Source organism: Oncorhynchus mykiss, chromosome Y (assembly GCF_013265735.2).
Source record: "Oncorhynchus mykiss isolate Arlee chromosome Y, USDA_OmykA_1.1, whole genome shotgun sequence".
Classification (NCBI taxonomy): domain Eukaryota; kingdom Metazoa; phylum Chordata; class Actinopteri; order Salmoniformes; family Salmonidae; genus Oncorhynchus; species Oncorhynchus mykiss.
In genome coordinates, this window is record NC_048593.1 from 1,755,975 (window position 1) to 1,776,097 (window position 20,123).

Sequence of the window (20,123 nt, forward strand, 5' to 3'; positions counted from 1 at the left end):
TTAATTATATAAAAATATACATCGTAGAAACATAATTCCACTTTGACATTATTGTCTGTAGGCCAGTGACATAAAATCTCAATGTAATCCACTTTAAATTCAGGCTGTAACAACAAAATGTAGAACAAGTCGATGGGTGTGAATACTTTCTGAAGGCCTATGATCGATGACAGAAGCAGCAGCACAAGTATAGCAAGCCAAAGTGTGTGCATTCTTAGTTCATCTCGTCAACAACATATCAACAATGTGCTGACGAAAACAACATCAACATATCCCCTTAATCATCAACAACATATTACCATCGCCATCCTCAACGTCATCATCCCTGGCCTACCACCCCCTCTTCCCTGTATTCAAAAGGGCAATGGCCATTGGGGTGAAGGAGTGTTAAGACCTGTTAATCTTAACAGTTGGTTAATCTAAACCGGGAAACCTGGAACTCATGGTGTAGAGGGTGGGCACAGTCAGACAGGATGGATTCTGCCTTCCTCACCACTTGTCTGCTGGACTCCTGAGATCCTACTGCCCACTTTCACTACTCTAGTTAGTGCATTTTTTTTTTAGCTTTTACACCAAGGTTGCAGTACCAGCAAATCAAAGAAAACGTTAAGACCGACTATGTACAACTTGACTACCTGGACAAGTCAGGAAACTCAGGAAACGGAGTTGAGACCAAAAAGGCATTGTTGGCCCTTCTTTCACAACATGTCAGTGTTACTAAAAGTTCAGTTTATTATCAGTCATTGTGCCAAGATACTTGTAGTTGTCTACAGTGTCTACCACCTGGCCCTTGACGATAGTGTTCTAGGGGTAGGGGTTTGACGCCTGAAATCCATACACCACATATCTTTGGTCTTTGTCATATTAATTTGTAAGAATTCACTGTCACACCAATATTAGCAAAATCATTAACAACAAGGGCACTTTCATCAGCATGCAGGAGACTGACTATTAATCGTCTGCAAACATCAGGACCAGTAGCATTAGAGCTAACTAGCATGATTATGCTAAGGCTTGGCTATGCTAATATGCTAAGCCAGGTTGCTATATGCAATTTGCTTTGGATTATAAATTAACTACCTGAATTTGGGGGTGGGTGTATAAAACCCCACCAACTTGCCATTAGTAGGGGAAGAGTGCCTTCTGCAGGTGTTCGAAAGAGCTGGAGATATGTGTTTCGATGCATGTATAACTTTTTGTGTGTTTTCTAGATGCTGAAGGTGGTGAACGCATCTAACGAGCATGTGATCAGTGTGGGCGCTGGCTTCAGCTCGGAGGCTGATTCCCACCTGGTCTGTTTCCAGAATGACGAGGGCAACTACCAGAGCCAGGCCAACAGCCAGCCTGGAAAGACACGCACAGGTCAGTACTAGAGGTCAGAGGACTGTTTTTTGTTTTCAAAGAACAGGGTCGTATTTAAAAAAAATGTATTAGCCTTTATTTAACTAGGCAAGTCAGTTAAGAACAAATTTACAATTATTTACAATGACGGCCTACCCCGGCCAAACCCGGAATACGCTGGGCCAATTGTGCACTGCCCCACGGGACTCCCAATCACGGCCGGATGTGATACAGCCTGGATTCAATCCAGGGACTGTGGTGACGCATCTTGTACTGAGATGCAGTGCCTTAGACCGCTGCGCCACTCGCAAGCCCGATTCAAGAGGGCACAAAATTTTTAGTTGTGGACAAGTTCAGGTAGTTCCTTCCTGTTTTAGTCCATTTTCTTCATTTTAGTGTATAATGAATATGACTCTGATAAGAAGCAGATCCTATAGGTCACAGGCCAGTGACTCGAGCCAGTGCCTCCATGTAACCTGAATAGAACTGAACTGTTTATATACCTGCTGTGTTACTCAGTCTGTGACCTTATTGTCTAGTTACGGGGGCCAGCTTCGTGGTATTCAACGGTGCTCTGAAGGCTTCGTCGGGCTTCATCGCCAAGTCGAGCATCGTGGAGGACGGTCTGATGGTGCAGATCCCCCCAGAGACCATGGAGGCCCTGCGCGCCGCCCTGAGGTTGCAGACGGACTTCCACATCCCCTGTGGCAAGGCCGACGGAGGGGAGCTCCGGGACAACATCACCGTGCGCTGGGTCGACTGGAGTGCTCCTGTCAACGCTGGGTAAGGGTAATACACACATGCGCGCACATGCATTTACACACACACACTGGGGATTTTCTCCCAGGTGCATGATTGGTTAATTAGTTTGTGTCCTTACAGTGTGACCAGTGGTGTGGACGGGAAGCCTCTGGAGGGGGTCCACAGTGTGAGGATTCAGCAGGACACAGAGTTTGAGTCGGACGGACGCACCATCAGGTGTACTGAGGTAGGAAACACACAGTTCATACGATACACTACTTTTATTGCCCATTTGTATTACAATAACAATTGACCTACATGTGAAGTCCGAGCTCTGTTCACCTTCTCTCACATCACAACTCTCTGAAACAATTCAGTCTCACTTACACTGGTCTGTCTATCTGACTCTGCCTGTCCCTCCCTCCAGGTGTTCTACGTGTTGAAGAATCCAGACGTGATCCTGTCTGCGGTGCTGCCGTCCTGCTGTGTGTTCCAGAGGGAGATGGCTGTGGCCAGCTGTAGTGCTCTGACCCCTCACCTCTCTGTCCTGTCAGCCAGCGGCATCAACTCCCTCGCCCTCCGAGTCTCCACACAAACAGACATGGTAAATAACATACTATAAAGTGTCAAGCAATACACTATGAAAGGGACTGGGTATTGCCCCTCTTCTTACCAGGCACTTGCGGACAAATGTGTGTATGAAAATATCTATAATTTAGATTTTATTGATGGCTGTATTAATAAAATATTGTACTAGTCGGTGTTACTGTTCCATCTCTGAAACATAGTGACTGTATGCCCGTTGAACAGTACAGTCATACTATAACTCTGTCTGCGTTTGTGTGCGTCCCAGGTGGAGTACCAGGCGGGTTCGGGAGGCAGGCTCCTACCCCAGCGCTATATGAATGAGCTGGACAGTGCTCTGATCCCCGTCATCCACGGAGGCTTGGCCAGCGTACCACAGACAGCCATGGACATGGAGTTTATCTTCTACATCACACACACCATTTAACACACACACGCACACAGTCTCACACATGGAAACACACACACTTTTAAACACACACAGTACGTGCAAATACGAACACGCACATAAACACGCAAGTTCAGTTGCACACACACAAACTTTTAGACACACGCAAGCCTGTATGTCTTTGCACAGAGAAAAACGCTAGAGCTCAGAGGACAAGCTGGCAGGACCTGAGGACACAAACAGCCATTATGACATGGCTTGTGACCGGGCTGAGGACACATGCACAGCCAATCAGGCGTAGCTAACGACTGAACTAAAGACACGCCGCCAATGGCAGGACATTCCCACATAACCTCTCACTGGAGGCCAGAGGTGTAGGCCTTTGTCCCTGGATGGACAGTGGGGAAACTGGAACACGGACGTGACTTTCTGCCTAAGAAAAGTCACCAACGCTGCTTTAACACACAAGGCCAAACACTAAACACATAACAACAACCAAAAAAACAACCCAAACTATCCTGACACTGACTATTCTCATCTCTTCCTGTTCTGCCTTCTTGGCTCCTTGCTGGTATCGGTCTGTCAGCCAGTCAAGGAGCACCTTGATGAATGTTTCCAACAAACAAAGATGTGTTCACTGTATATTTAGAATGACCACATGGTAAGAAATTATGAATTATAATGATGTTACTTGATTGACAGCTGTACACCACACTTGAGAAGAGCAGCACGAGACTCTGTCGACGTGAAAGGTTAATCGTCATTTGAGGATGTGAATGCTATTTTAGAATGAGGAAATAGCCTATGTGGTAATTCTGAAGTAGCTTCTCGTAAGCCTGCCATTCTAGAATGACGTTTCAAACTTCCTCTCTCTTCAACAGAGTGTGCAGCCGCGTCTTCCATGTGGCAGACCAGTGGTATCTGGATGTTATGTGGGAAGTTCCCTGACACAACTCACTGTCCCGTCTTGTCCAAATGTATAGAAAGTATATGTCGCATATACAAATTGTATTGAGATTTTTTTTAAGCTTTAAAGTACTATTTTTGGAAACAGTTCCTTAAATGGAATCAAAGTTTATATTTTCGATAGGATGTTGGCTAGCTGAGTCACTTTCGCAGGTGTAGTACCGATAAATTCAGAGGAGCACAGAGAAAAATATGTGAAGAGTTCCCTTTAGTCCCCTTGATGTCAACTGAAATGTAACATACCAGTGGGATTAGTCCACCAAGTCGAACCAAATACTGCTGCAAAACATGAACATTTGCAACAAAAAAAAAGATAAATAAAAAGGCATTGATTCACTTTCCTATTTGGAAAGACGAGACTCTCACGAACACGATGGTGTTCTCCATTTTGATCTACGTCCCCCACAAGCGTCTTGGGACTTGCCTGAAGTCGGTACAGACGAATTGCCAACTTCTGTCTGTAGCGTCCGAACAGTTTGGGCTACACACTAAAATGACCCCTATGTGTAAAGGTGAGACTCACGACCACGCACATGTCAGTTGTTTTCCACTAGTACGCCCACAGGCCTCACAAGACTTGTCTGAAGGTACTTGGTACCAGTCAACAAAATCATATTCAGACCCCTTGACTTCTTTCACATTTAGTTAGGTTACAGCCTTATTCTGAAATTGATTCGATAAAAATTGTTCCTCATCAATCTACACAACACCTCATAATGACAAAACGAAAACAGGTTTTTAGAAATGACAGTATTCAGACCCTTTACGATGAGGCTTGAAATTGAGCTCAGGTGCATCCTGTTTCTATTGATCATCCTTGAGATGTTTCTACAACTTGATTGGAGTCCACCTGTGTTAAATTAAATTGATTGGACATGATTTTGGAAAGGCACACACCTGTCTATATAAGGTCCCACAGTTGACAGTGCATGTCAGAGCAAAAACCAAGCCATGAGGTCGAAGGAATTATCCGTAGAGTTCCGGGACAGGATTGTGTTGAGGCACAGATCTGGGGAAGGGTACCAAAACATTTAGGCAGCATTGAAGTTCCCCAAGAACACACAGTGGCCTCCATCATTCTTAAATGGAAGAAGTTTGGAACCACCAAGACTTTTCCTTCCTAGAGCTGGCCGCCTCGCCAAACTGGCCTGAATGCCAAGGGTCACGTCTGGAGGAAACCTGGCACCATCCCTACGTTGAAGCATGGTGGTGGCAGCATCGTGCTGTGGGGATGTTTTTTAGCGGCAGGGACTGAGACTAGTCCGGATCGAGGGAAAGATGAACGGAGCAAAGTACAGAAAGATTCTTGATGAAAACCTGCTCCAGAGTGTTCAGGACCTCAGACTGGGACAAAGGTTCACCTTCCAACAGGACAATGACCCTAAGCACATAGCCAAGACAACACAGGAGTGGCTTTGGGACAAGTCTCTGAATGTCCTTGAGTGGCCCAGCCAGAGCCCGGACTTGAACCCGATCTAACATCTCTGGAGAGACCTGAAAATAGCTGTGCAGCAACGCTCCCCATCCATCCTGAGAGCTTGAGAGTATCTGTACACCTCCCCCACACACGCATTGTGTCACCTCAATGCTTCCATATATGGTAGTGTTATACGTTCTAGTTCCCATGTCCTGTCCAGCAGTAACAGGATGTGCTGCATAAATAAATGACTGATTTAAAGGTGGCTGCTGTATCCTCACTAGCACATTGCTTAGCTTACCTGATAGTTTCTGTCCTCAGTGATTCTACATTTTCTATTGTGAGGACTGTGCCCTGTCTTGTTGAAATGTCAGTCACTTACAGAATCGTATGTACAGTATTTAGGCCCCAGACCTGGTAGAAATGGGTAGTTTGTCTAAGAGAGTGACGTTGCCATTAATCACCAGGTTAAGGTCATGTTTCGTCTTCTTGTGGTTAAGGTTTGGGTTAGGTGATATGTGGTTACGGGTAACTGCTGCCGTGACTCATGTATGTGCTATAAGCTGACTGTGAATCGGGACTAGTCAACATATTTTGATTTTGTATTAATCAAATGAGATCTTTAAGTTCTTGTTAGGAGTTCCAACTGTTAGCTAAAGTAAATGCTCCATTGATGTGAACATCCACATGAGAGATGGAGAGCGTGAGAATAGTTTTTTAGAAATGTACATAAATGATAGATTTTCTGTCATTTGTATCAGGAGTACATTTGTTTTCGAGGTAAAAAATGTATTCTTCTCACTATTAGTGATTTAAGAGAACTTTACAATTAGTAAACTTTCCAATTCAAATAATAATAATCCAATTCAAATGATATTTTTGCTTTCAAAAAAAAGGTTAAAATGTATTGTTTGATGTAATTCACCCGTATTTATTCATTAACACCAGCTTTATTTGGTAAACCTGGTATCTGGGTCTCATTGAGCTCTTCAAACAATATTCATTTATAAATATTTCACCTTTACTAAATAAAATCATAGCTTTATGTAAATTGCTTTTGTTTTTCTGATTTAGTTTTATTGACTGCTGGATTGTCTTTTCCCCTGCTGCCTGTTTGGCTGTTTCTTTCTACTTCATTCACCCACCAATCAAGTTCGCCGTGCAGTAGGCTACAGCCATCAGAGATGGTAGTAATGTTGTTAGAACTACAGCATCCTCATACATCTATGAAGTTCTGATAATACTTATGACAGGGGTTCCCAACCTTTGTTTGACCCATGACCCCATTTTGATATAATAAAATTGCGACAGCACCATGTAAAAAAATAATCATAAGAAAACGATGTAATCAAACAGCCAATTTTTTTTATTTTTTATTTGTGTCCCTGACAGTCTGTTACAAGTCAGTCTGACAGTACATTCACAGTATTTCAATTTGAAGGAAGTATGGTTTGAAGTGACTAAAATTGCCCATTTTCAAATCAGGCGACCCTTAGTTTAGAAAACGCTGACTTATGAGTTCATAATGTAAGTGTAGTTGAAACATTTTTATAATTTATTTTTAAATGTATATGTATTCGCCAAATCTGATTGGATCATAGATGAAGACTATTGTTAGTTTGTGTAGACCCTCTCTAGTGGCACTAGTGATTAAAAATAGAAAGTGAAGTGTTCTCCAGTGCAAGGGTGCAGTACAGGCAGTAAGTAAACATTTCACGGTAATTGTATTCGCTGCATGTTGGGTGCACATGAGAATTCTGCTGAAACCGAACAGACCTGTCATATTTTGTAGGACTTTTTATTTGCTTTTGTTGCAATGAGTTTACCCCCAGTATTTGATTTAGGTTCTGTCAAGTTTCTTCTGTCCCTCATGGAGATATGATTTCTCTGGTGGTGTAACTGTGTGCGACCACACTGGATTTTTTCCATTCTACAGTCAGTGGACAAGGTAGGCTTGTCCACTCAACTTAAAGACCTAGTGTTATGGAGTTATTTCCGTGCCAAAATACATTTAATTTGAATTCTGTAATTTTTTTGATGTGTTTTAGGATATTGAATTAGATGTTTTTTCCTTCCACAAAATTGAATCATTGAATTCATAAATGTAACTTTCATGATTTGAAACGGAATTTAATGAATACTGCATTGTTTTAAAATTCAATTGAAATGTAATTGCATATTCAATATTTATACAGTGTACAAAACATTAGGAACACCTTCCTAATATTGAGTTGCACCCCCTTTTGCCCTCATAACAGCCCCAATTTGTCAGGGCATGGACTCTACAAGGTCTCGAAAGCATTCCACAGGGATATGCTGGCACATGTTGACTTCAATGTTTCTCGCAGTTGTGTCAAATTGACTGGATGTCCTTTGGGTGGTGAATCATTCTTGATACACACGGGAAACTGTTGAGCGTGAAAAACCCAGCAGCGTTGCAGTTCTGTTCAAAGGCACTTCAATCAGTCTTGCGCATTCACCCTCTGAATGGCCACATACACAATCCATGTCTCAATTGCTACAAAAAAATCCTTATTTAACCTGTCTCTTCCTCTTGACCTTCAGATTGAAGTGGATTTAACAAGTGACATCAATAGGGGATCATAGCTTTCATCTGGTCAGTCTGTGTCAGGAGAATAGCAGATCTACCTAATGTTTTATACACTACGTTTCAATATCTTAAATATTTTATGTGTAGGTCCATGTCAAAACGAAGAGTGGAAAACAGCTAGTTTTCATTTCTGAATTTGAAAATCAGAAATGCACTTTCATTTATTGTGTCAATTGGACATGGAAATAACAGAAAATTGTTAAAACATTTTATAAAAACTCATTTTTGTTTTGTTCATACTTGGAAGTACACGCCCCCTCATAGCATATTCACCTGCTTTAGGGGGTACGTTAACAGACTAGATTGGCAGCTCAAAGAAGGGATTAGACTGAGTGTGACCGGAAGATAAAAATAGAACCAACTCAACTGAATAAAGTTGGCGTGCACTATCTGACTAGCTAGTACTACCTGGTTACTGGCTGTACTCATGCGAGCTAGTGGAAGTATATTAAACCCTCAAACTGCTCCAAGATGAAGCTGCCTGGCCAGAGCTGCAGAAAAAGGTTTTCTGGTGGACCCTCTGCCCAGCGCTTTAGGCACTGTGATGAGTTCTGTGCCCACTCACACAGGCCTGGCACCCCAGGAGGCTCTGGCATCAGGTGGAGAGTGTGGGCTCCTGGATTATTTCTGAAAACATATTCACAAGCGTGTTGATCAGCACTATGCCCTATTAGAAAATGTCTATTAACATTTGTTTCATTGGTTTTAATACTTGAATCAACTAAAGATGCATACATTCATGTTCTCCCACATATATTACTGCAATGCCCTACTCAGTGGTCTCCCCTCACATCATCAACTGACATGTACAAAAAGCTGGTTCTCATCAACACCCACCTGTTACCCCATCATCCCTGTACTCTGTGATTTACACTGACTCCCCATGAAAATGAGGCTTGACATTAAAAGTTCTCAAATTCAACACCTGCCCACCTGTCAGAGCTCAGGTTATTTCTTCAATATTCTAAACCTCCCATTGTTAGATCAATGACATCACACATTCTATCCTCTAAAAGCTTTTCAACCATACGATTCCTACTTCCACCCACCCCTCCAACCTTTCTAGACCAACCAGATTGTAGACCAACTACACTATAGACCTTAGAGACCAATTACATTATTGATCCAGACAAATGTTTTCTTTTCAGAATCCTCCGGAATTTAAACCTTGGTCTAAAAATAAATTACAAATATTATTCTCACACATCCTGAGCAGCAAAGAATTAGGGTCAACGTCTGTATTGAACTCCAAACTTGAATCATTAAAGACTTTCTGGATTAAAACCTGACTGAAAGCTTTGTTCATTCACTTAGTTAACTCTATTAAAACCATGTGGATTGTTGCAGTTAAGTATGACTTCACAAGACCGTCAGAGGATCTGTATCATCTGGGATGTAACTTATATTGGTTCATTTGTAATTGTTTTGGTACATATTACTCATTCATACCACTTATTTAAAAGGCAAAGGAATTCCAAATCTGCTGGCCCAAGTTGCGAGCAAGAAGATCATTTCTGAAGAGCTACTGCCAGAATCTTTGGAAGCAGCAGACCTCTACCATTAGTACCTGGGAGCCTCAACCATTCCACAGGAAGTTTAACACCCTGTAATCAGACCTGGCAGCTTTGCTTGACAGTACAGTCAATATGTTATAGGCCATATCAAGGTGCATTGTCACAGCACAGTGATACACTAAATGGCCAAAAATATGTGGACACCTGCTCGTCAAACATCTCATTCCAAAATCATGGGCATTAATATGAGGTTGGTCCCCCCCTTTGCTGCTATAACAGCCTCCACTCTTCTGGGAAGGCTTTCCACTAGATGTTGGGACATTGCTGCGGGGACTTGCTTCCATTCAGCCATGGGTATTTGTGAGCTAGGGCACTGGTGTTGGGGCGATTAGGCCTGGCTCCCAGTCGTTCCAATTCATCCCAAAGGTGTTCGATGGGGTTGAGGTCACGGCTCTGTGCAGGCCAGTCAAGTTCTTCCACACCGATCTTGACAAACCATTTCTGTATGGACCTCGCTTTGTGCACGGGGGCATTGTCCTGCTGAAACAGGAAAGGACCTTCCCCAAACTGTTGCCAAAAAACTGGAAGCACAAAATCGTCTAGAATGCTGTAACGTTAAGATTTCCCTTCACTGGAACTAAGGGGCCTAGCCCGAACAATGGAAAACAACCCCAGATCATTATGCCTCCTCCACCAAACTTTACAGTTGTCACTGGGGGCAGGAAGCATTTTCCTGGCATCTGCCAAACCCAGATTTGTCTGTCGGACTACCAGATGGTGAAGCATGATTCATCACTCCAGACGCATTTCCACTGCTCCAGAGTCCAATGGCAGTGAGCTTTACATGACTCCAGCCAACCTTTGGCATTGCGCATGGTAATCTTAGGATTGTGTGCGGCTGCTCAACATGGAAACCCATTTCATGAAGCTCACGACGAACAGTTCTTGTGCTGACGTTGCTTCCAGAGGTCGTTTTGGAACTTGGAAGCAAGTGTTGCAGCCGAGGAAAGATTTTTATGTGCTTTTCGCTTCAGCACTCGGCAGTCCCGTTCTGTGAGCTTGTGTGGCCTACCACTTCAATACTGAGCCGTTGTTGCTCCTAGACGTTTCCACTTCACAATAAGAGCACTTACAGTTGACCGAGGCAGCTTTAGCAGGGCAGAAATTTGACGAACTGACCTGCTGGAAAGGTGGCATCCTATTATGGTGCCACGTTGAATGTCACTGAGCTCTTCAATACGGGCCCTTCTACTGCCAATGTTTGTCTATGGAGATTGCATGGCGGTGTTCATCATTGAATTGGCGAGGGCACTTGAACAGTCTGCAGCACCCGGCCTCACCCTACTGGAAGTCAAATGATCTGGTGCTTCTGTCCCCAACCAAGGAGGACCTTACCTACTGTTTCCCTCTACGTTCTGCCCTTGAGCAAGACAGTTAACCCCCAACAGCAACTGCTCCCCGGGCGCCTTAAGGCAGCCCTCCGCACCTCTCTGATTCAGAGGGGTTGGGTTAAATGTGGAAGACACATTTCGGTTGAATGCATTCAGTTGTGCAGCGGACTACCCTTACAAAAAAAGATTGCACTTTTGATACTGCAATAACCGTGCAGTAACTGCAGTCGACTATGGTATTTTGGAGGCAGTAATTGCAGAATAACTGCATTTATATGGCACTGTAACTGCAGTTACACTGCAAAAGTACTGCAGTAAAAAAATTGTGTTATTATTGACGAAGGATTTGTGGCGTACTGCAGTTATACTGCAACCTAACTGCAGTTGTACTGCAGTTATACTGCAACCTAACTGCAGTTGTACTGCAGTTGTACTGCACTCTGACTGTAATCTTTTTTCGTAAGGGTAGATCCCCTTTCCTTTCCCTTTACTATGCCCACAAGCCTTTAGAAACAACTGGACAAGACCAGGCACTAAATTAGACTGGGGGCGAAAGATAACTTACAACATTATTGCCTGATGATCTTCTGAACTCCCAATACCTTTCTAATAGATTTCAGTCACATCAAACCAAACTGTCTTCAAAATGAAATACTGTCATAAATACAGCCAGACGTGTTTCGGAGGAGGCATGATTCACAACCACCGCCTCTCCCAAGTCCATACGGGAGTTGCAGCGATGGGACAAGACTGTACCTATCATTTAGATATCATGAAATTGGGGAGAAAAGGGGGTAAAATATATATATATATATACAGTATATATTGCCAGACTGATTTGTAATAGACCTTCGTAGACCAAATTAAGAAAGTAAACATCGCCTGCTGATTACATAACTTTTTTTTTTTACATGGTGTGGTCATAAAAAAAATGGGGTTGCTGGCCAAATTTTGGGGGGAATACTGTTATTGCATCAAATGGTTGTTTTATGCAACAGAATAATTTTTGGGGACCTACACTAATCTGTGTGTGTGGACAGAAAGTGGGCCTCTGAGAGATTTAACACTGACAGTAGATTTACGATGGATTGGTGATAAAACAACATTCCGTTCCATGATTAGTGTCTGTGTGCCTGTCTGTTGGTAACAGGGAGAACCAATCTCCAGTTTCTTTAAAGAAAGGATTTACAATTCTAGGTTGCATTAGTATGTTTGTACAAGCAAGCAGTTAATGAACTAGAGATATTTGGTGCCATATAAATCTTGATGTCTGCTGCATGAGAGCAAAATGTGCCTTAGTTTAAATTCTCTCATCTGTGATTTGTCATGAACATCCAGGAGGATGGACTTTGCTATACAATTCTGTGGTTTAATCCTGCTGGTTGGGCTCTCAATTAATCATCTACGGGAGGCTCGTTGACAAGCTCCATTACTGCAGTAATTAAATAATAAAGTTGACTTGTTTTGAAGAAATGTAAATGTCTCTTCTTTTGATTAAAATAATTCCACGACCAACTTCTGGGTTAGGTTGATCACATAATTAAAAAATAAGAATTAAATACGGGACAAGGCAACGATTTTGCGGGACATATGCGGGGCAGTGCACGTAATTTAAAAAAAATGTGGGCATGTTAATGGATCACGTTCTAAAGGCGACAAAGTTCTGCTGTATGAAGCCTTGGTGAAACACCTTAAATTGTGGAAGAGCGTAATATATGATGCAATCCTCTAGTGATCCAGCAGATGGTAGTGAGTACCTCAGTTACCATGTGAGGTTAGTGTGTGAGACGGCAGAAGATGACGTAATGGCTCCCTGCGTGGAGGCCAGCCACGTCCAGTGACATAATAAACAACAGGAAAGGATCAAAACAGCGCTTGACTTGGGATGAAAGAGGTGCAGGAGCTGTCTTTTTTCAAGTTGGTCCATGTTCACAGAAATTCCCAAATGACATTATGCTATAGAGACCTCTGGTTATTCACTGTGAAGGGTTCATACACATTTTGACAGATGGAATTTCATGACTTTTCCATGACTTCTCCATTACTTTTAACCAAATGTCCATTACCTATAATTGGTGGCGTTTCTATGTAGCCTACATGAAAAAGTCAACATACAGTAAATGTAGTATTGACACTAGAAGGCTGCTAGTCTCTGATTCCATGTAGGCCTACTATCTCCCCCCTACAAAGTAGAATAACTACACTGTATAAAACACGTGGTCAACTCCCCATCTGGAGAGATACTGGGTGTGCAGGCCCTGAAACACACCGAGTCTGCTACCCTGGTGCGGCAGGGTAGCCTAGTGGTTAGAGCGTTGGACTAGTAACTGGAAGGTTGCAAGTTCAAATCCCCGAGCTGACAAGATACAAATCTGTCATTCTGCCCCTGAACAGGCAGTTAACCCACTGTTCCTAGGCCGTCATTGAAAATAAGAATTTGTTCTTAACTGACTTGCCTATAAATTAAATCAACAATGCAAACAAATACTTTTATGTCTTTAGACAATTATTCACTCATTCAATGAATCACGGATAAAATGGATCAGGTAGGTCACTTCAAAGCAAGGTAGACATGTTTATCTATAACCTTATGAGGCTAAAATAGTCATGATTCAGAAGATATCTATGCACAGCATGGAAGTTATTTGTCAATTAGGCTATTCCTCTAACATTTATAGCTTTGTTGTCGGAATTACATGTCTAGCCTGCTGTTTTATAGAGGGAAATCCCAGCTTTCAAATAATGGTGTCAGATTTATTTCTCAACAGTCAATGACATTAATGCTTATGGCTAAATAGTTAGCTTGTAGCATGGCTAGTTATGTTTTGAATTGGCTATATAGTTAGTCTATTATTATTTTATAGGCTTCCAGCTGCAGAAATGTCCCTCTCTCCTCGGGCAACAGCCCACTCGCACTGGAACACAAGCAGATGATGCACAGCACACACACAGAGACGCGCTGAAGGCCTAATTCTGATCATGGCTGATATGTCATTTTTTAAGTGATTGATAATATATTTAAAAAGGAAAACACAATATTAAAATTCCATGACTTTTCCAGGATTTTCATGACTGTAACCCTCATTAGACACTTTTGACTAGCGTATCCTGTGTATTCCGGCTGGCCCATTCTCAATCTGCGCATTCTCAAACTCAGTCTACTGCATAACAGTCTACTGCATAACCGGATTCACAGACTAGCAGCAAATAAACTTGAACAAAGCGGAATCAGGATATGAATGCCCACTCTCCATTGCTATTCAATGCAGGTCCTTCCTTCATTACACTATGATCAACATTTTTGCAGGGGTGTAGACAGTAATTCGTTAGTGGGTCGGCCTTCTGAGGAGTATTTTTTAAATAATTATGTATTTTTGTTGTTGTTTTTTGATCCTGTTTGACCCTGTGTCTACCCAGGCCCACCCATGCCTTCACCCCTGCCTTCACCCCTGCCTTTTGTTTTGAATCTGGGCTTGTGATATCCCACTTTGTTTGATAGAGGAGCCTGTATGCAGTTTTACCTGCACAATTGGTGGCTGACTAAATACTTTTTTGCCCCACTGTATATTATATAGCTAGATATCACAAGATTATTTGTTTTTTCCTGTCATCACACTATACCCATTTAGAAACAGAGACAATGAATTGATAAAAGCGTTATTGACAGCAATATATTGGAGATCGTTATTTTAAAACCTTCAAAAAGAAAAATCACTCATTCCTTTCCGTTATGACAGCATTTCAAACCGGTCCTGGGAAACACAAGTGGTGCACGTTTCGTTGTTTTCCTTAGTACTACACAGCTGTTTCAAATAATCAAATCTTGATGATGAGTTCGACGTGCATTTCTGTGCACACAACATCAAATTCGTTCTGATGGATGCTGCATGTTCCTTGAATAGCGCAAAAGATTTTTGGGGTACACTGCTTTTTGACTTCTAGCCTCCCAAGGATTAAAATATTTGAGGAGGAACAGGAAAACATGCAGCCGGAGAGAACCGTTCTCAGGCTGAAAAGCCTATCAGCCACAAGGTGGTCCTCCAGGAAACAGGCCACAGAAGCGGTAATACAGAGCCTGTCCGCGATCCTTGAAGCCCTGCACGGAATAAAGCACCATCACCATACAACACCAAAAACGGCATCTGAAACCAATGGCCTGCTCTGAAAAATTAGCACATTTGAGTTTTAAATGATTTAAAGAAGTTTAAAGAAGACGAACACCCTTTCTAACTACCTTCAAAATAATTTGAGAGATGCCGTGGATCTAACTGATTTTAATTGACATCTGGCTGAGATCTGACGGATGCCCCCATGACAAGATGGAGAACAGTGCAAAATCGATGGCCCAACAAAACAATGCAACAACTGAGTTTGCAGAGGAGAGGGCGCGCAAGAGGGAAAGGTTTCATGAACAGGACGAGCCAATTCAGGAAAGCAGAAGGCACTTAACCCAGAAGCCAGCCGCTGCAGTTACCTGGCCAGCCACTAGAGCACGATAAGCCAAGTGAAGCCCCCTGGCCAAGCCCTCCACAAACTAGGACGACGCTGGGCCTATTGTGCGCTGGCCTATGAGACTCCTGGTCACGGCTGGTTGTGACACAGCCTGGGATCGAACCCGGGTCTGAAGTGACGCCTCAAGCACCGCAATGCAGTGCCCTAGACTGTTGTGCCACTCCGGAGGCCCCAAGACCAACAATTACAAACATCAACAAAAAATAAAAATAGAAATAACTTATTTACATAAGCATTCAGACCCTTTGCTATAAGACTCGAATTTGAGCTCAGGTGTGTGCTGTTTCCATTGATCATCCTTTAGCTGTTTCGACAACTTGATTGGAGCCCCGCTGTGGTAAATTCAATTGATTGGACATGATTTGGAAAGGCACACACCTGTCTATACAAGGTCCCACAGTTTAGTCGAAGGAATTGTCTATAGAGCTCTGAGACAGGATTGTGTCAAGGCACAGATCTGGGGAGGTGATATTCCTCTTCTGGTGTACTAATACTTTTCACTGTGCATCTACACACCAGTCTGTATCCTTTTAACTGTGAGTAATGCGCTAATTGAGCCTATCAATTATTCAACGATCACTCCAAAGCTCTTGCAATGTCCGGGATTGTCAATACTGTGTGGTTTGGATGTGTATTGGAAATGTGTTAGTAGTTAGGCCTAGTATTACCTTGGTGCCTAGGTTAAAGTTGATGTATACGGTTACATACTTCATGTGTTTATGGGACAGTTTGAGAATCGATTTACCGACTTTAGAGATATGGTAGAGTATTCTCTGTGCTCAACCGAAAGCGCCCTGGTTCAGAAAATAATATGATTGAGCTCGCATATTTCTACTCATATTTCTACTAATTTCCAACGATAGGCACCGAGCATATCCAAATCTGACCATTCTACATAGAATCTACAAAACCATTTACATCAGCAGTGCCAGTGAAATTCCAGCCTCCTGAAGCTCATCAAGAGCTACTTGCTTGCATTCATGAATGACGCATGACTATCCAAACTCACTTTGCTTTGTATTGAGCGGGACATAGACGTTGACAAAGTGGTTGGCAGGTTTGCCAACATGAAGGAGAAGAGGATAACGTTTTAAAACGGGACCTTGATTTGTACATACAGTTGAAGTCGGAAGTTTACATACACTTAGGTTGGAATCATTAAAACTCGTTTTTCAACCACTCTACTTCTTGTTAACAAACTATAGTTTTGGCAAGTCGGTTAGGATATCTACTTTGTGCATGACACAGGTAATTTTTCCAACAATTGTTTACAGACAGATTATTTCACTTATAATTCACGGTATCACAATTCCAGTGGGTCAGAAGTTTACATACACTAAGTTGACTGTGCCTTTAAACAGCTTGGAAAAGTCCAGAAAATGATGTCATGGCTTTAAAAGCTTCTGATAGGCTAATTGACATCATTTGAGTCAATTGGAGGTCTACCTGTGGATGTACTTAAAGGCCTACCTTCAAACTCGGTGCTCTTTGCTTGACATCATGGGAAAATCAAAATAAATCAGCCCCCCCAAAAAAATTTTTTCAAACGCCTGAAGGTACCACGTTCATCTGTACAAACAATAGTACGCAAGTATAAACATCATGGGACCACGCAGCTGTCATACCGCTCAGGAAGCTTTCTGTCTCCTAGAGATTAACGTACTTTGGGGCGAAAAGTGCAAATCAATCCCAGAACAACAGCAAAGGACCTTGTGAAGATGCTGGAAGAAACAGGTACAAAAGTATCTATATCCACAGTAAAACGAGTCCTATATCAACATAACCTGAAAGGCCGCTCAGCAAGGAAGAAGCCACTGCTCAAAACCGCCATAAAAAAGCCAGACTATGGTTTGCAACTGCACATGGGGACAAAGATCATACTTTTTGGAGAAATGTCTTCTGGTCTGAGGAAACAAAAATAGAACTGTTTGGCCATAATGACCATCGTTATGTTTGGAGGAAAAAGGGGGAGGCTGTGCAAGCCGAAGAACACCATCCCAACCGTGAAGCGCGGGGGTGGTAGCATCATGTTGTGGGGGGTGCTTTGCTGCAGGAGAGACTGGTGCACTTCACAAAATAGATGGCATCATGAGGGAGTAAAATGATGTGGTTATATTGAAGCAACATCTCCAGACATTAGTCAGGAAGTTAAAGCTTGGTCGCAAATGGGTCTTCCAAATGGAAAATGACCCCAAGCATACTTCCAAAGTTGAGGCAAAATGGCTTAAGGACAACAAAGTCAAGGTATCGGAGTGGCCATCACAAAGCTCTGACCTCAATCCCATTGAAAATTTGTGGGCAGAACTGAAAAACCGTGTGCAAGCAAAGAGGCCTACATACCTGACTCAGTTACACCAGCTCAGTCAGGGGGAATGGGCCAAAATGCACCCCTTATTGTGGGAAGCTTGTGGAAGGCTACCTGAAACGTTTGACCCAAGTTAAACAATTTAAAGGCAATGCTACCAAACAGTTATTGAGTGTATGTAAACTTCTGACCCACTGGGAATGTAATGAAAGAAAAACTGAAATAAATAATTCCCTCTACTATCAATCATCAATCAGTATTTATATAGCCCTTCTTACATCAGCTGATGTCACAAAGTGCTGTACAGAAACCCAGCCTAAATCCCCAAACAGCAAGCAATGCAGGTGTAGAAGCACGGTGGCTAGGAAAAACTCCCTAGAAAGGCCAGAACCTAGGAAGAAACCTAGAGAGGAACCAGGCTATGAGGGTTGGCCAGTCCTCTTCTGGCTGTGCCAGGTGGAGATTATAACAGAACATGGCCAAAATGTTCATAGATGACCAGCAGGGTCAAATAATAATGATCACAGTGGTTGTCGAGGGTGCAACAGGTCAGCGCCTCAGGAGTAAATGTCAGTTGGCTTTTCATAGCTGATCATTTAGAGTATCTATACCTCTCCTGCTGTCTCTAGAGAGTTGAAAACAGCAGGTCTGGGACAGGTAGCACGTCCGGTGAACAGGTCAGGATTCCACAGCCGCAGGCAGAACAGTTGAAACTGGAGCAGCAGCACAGCCAGGTGAACTGGGGACAGCAAGGAGTCATAAGGCCCCCCGACACATAAACTACTGCAGCATTATTACTGGAGGCTAAGACAGGAGGGGTCAGGAGACACTGTGGCCCTGTCCGACGATACCCCCACAGCGCCTTTGTTATTGCTTTTGTTTTGTTGATGAAACGGAGGAGCATGTTAAAAGAAATCTGCGGTACATTTTCTGGTGTCCTATCGTACGTGCAATGATGTCCAAGGGAAAACAACGGGGTTGGTTGTTTGAAGTAACTTCTTTGTTTTTGTAATATTTGGCAGTTTCACCAAGTACGGATCCCGACTAAAGAATTACATATTGTAACTTTAAGTCTGACCCAACACTCTAGAGCTACCCCTGACTCCTAACCCTGGATTGGGTGTTTTCCATATTGATTTCGCCTACCAAGTGATGATTTCAGATCAGTGCAGATGAAGGAGAGGAGAAGAAGCCACTTTACAAACTCCCCCCTCTGTTCTTCTCCATCTTCCTCCCTCCCTTTATCTCCCCAGCTTCTTCCCAATTTCTCCCCTCTCCCTCCCTTTCCTCCTCCCTCTCCTCTATAGGTTTGCCAGTGATGGGGCAGTCATTTGCTTTGGGGTGTTCATGCGGACCCAGGAGGGGGGCGGGCATCAGAAGGTGGGGGATATGCTGCAGGTGTTGCCTAGTGAACGCTACAATGCACACATGGTCCCAGAAGACCGCTTCCTCACCTGCCCCGAGCCTGGAACCTGTTGAGTACACGCACACACACATACACACACATACATTCACACAGATACACGTTAAGATACATACACACAAAGATACACACACACACACACACACACATGATTCACAGATACACACGTACATACAAACACACATACACACCAGCACATACAAATAACACATACTCTCATACATACAAAGATACCGCTGAACAGATATACAGGACTAATTCTGTATTGTGTCCTGTGTGTAGACGTGCTGCATTTTGACAACACCTACAGCTTACTCCAGTTGAAAAACATCAGCTATACTGTGGATGTTGTACTGCCAGACGGACATGTCAAGAGTCCTAGGAGTAACAGAGGGGATGGATGGCTGGAGTAACACACACACACACACACACACACACAAATATGAGATCTGGATAGTGAAGATAGCAATGTACAGTATACAGTGCTGTTTAAACACCACTGTTCTCAGTTATGGGCATTGATATGACTAGTAACCCACAGTTATAACTTTTCCTATTTTCTGTTGACATACAGTGCCTTGCGAAAGTATTCGGCCCCCTTGAACTTTGCGACCTTTTGCCACATTTCAGGCTTCAAACATAAAGATATAAAACTGTATTTTTTTTGTGAAGAATCGACAACAAGTGGGACACAATCGTGAACTGGAACGACATTTATTGGATATTTCAAACTTTTTTAACAAATCAAAAACTGAAAAATTGGGCATGCAAAATTATTCAGACCCTTTACTTTCAGTGCAGCAAACTCTCTCCAGAAGTTCAGTGAGGATCTCTGAATGATCCAATGTTGACCTAAATGACTAATGATGATAAATACAATCGACCTGTGTGTAATCAAGTCTCCGTATAAATGCACCTGCACTGTGATA

General features: G+C 42.8%; 1 protein-coding gene and 1 long non-coding RNA gene across 3 annotated transcripts in view; both read left to right on the forward strand.

The window, feature by feature from the left end:
* Positions 1–4,333, forward strand: part of LOC110509514 (zinc finger FYVE domain-containing protein 16) — a 39,317-nt gene extending 34,984 nt beyond the window's left edge. For both annotated transcript variants that reach the window (XM_021590420.2, XM_021590421.2), the window contains exons 12-16: positions 1,212–1,362; positions 1,881–2,124; positions 2,224–2,329; positions 2,510–2,686; positions 2,936–4,333. In XM_021590420.2, coding sequence (XP_021446095.2) covers positions 1,212–1,362; positions 1,881–2,124; positions 2,224–2,329; positions 2,510–2,686; positions 2,936–3,094 — 837 coding nt within the window. In that variant the 3' untranslated portion in view covers positions 3,095–4,333. The remainder of the gene's footprint in view (positions 1–1,211; positions 1,363–1,880; positions 2,125–2,223; positions 2,330–2,509; positions 2,687–2,935) is intronic.
* A 955-nt stretch (positions 4,334–5,288) lies between these two features.
* On the forward strand, positions 5,289–19,767 carry LOC110509515. Its single transcript, XR_002471439.2, has 3 exons — positions 5,289–7,386; positions 19,025–19,245; positions 19,477–19,767. It is a non-coding gene; the product is annotated as an uncharacterized LOC110509515 (long non-coding RNA).
* The last annotated feature ends 356 nt before the right edge of the window (positions 19,768–20,123 follow it).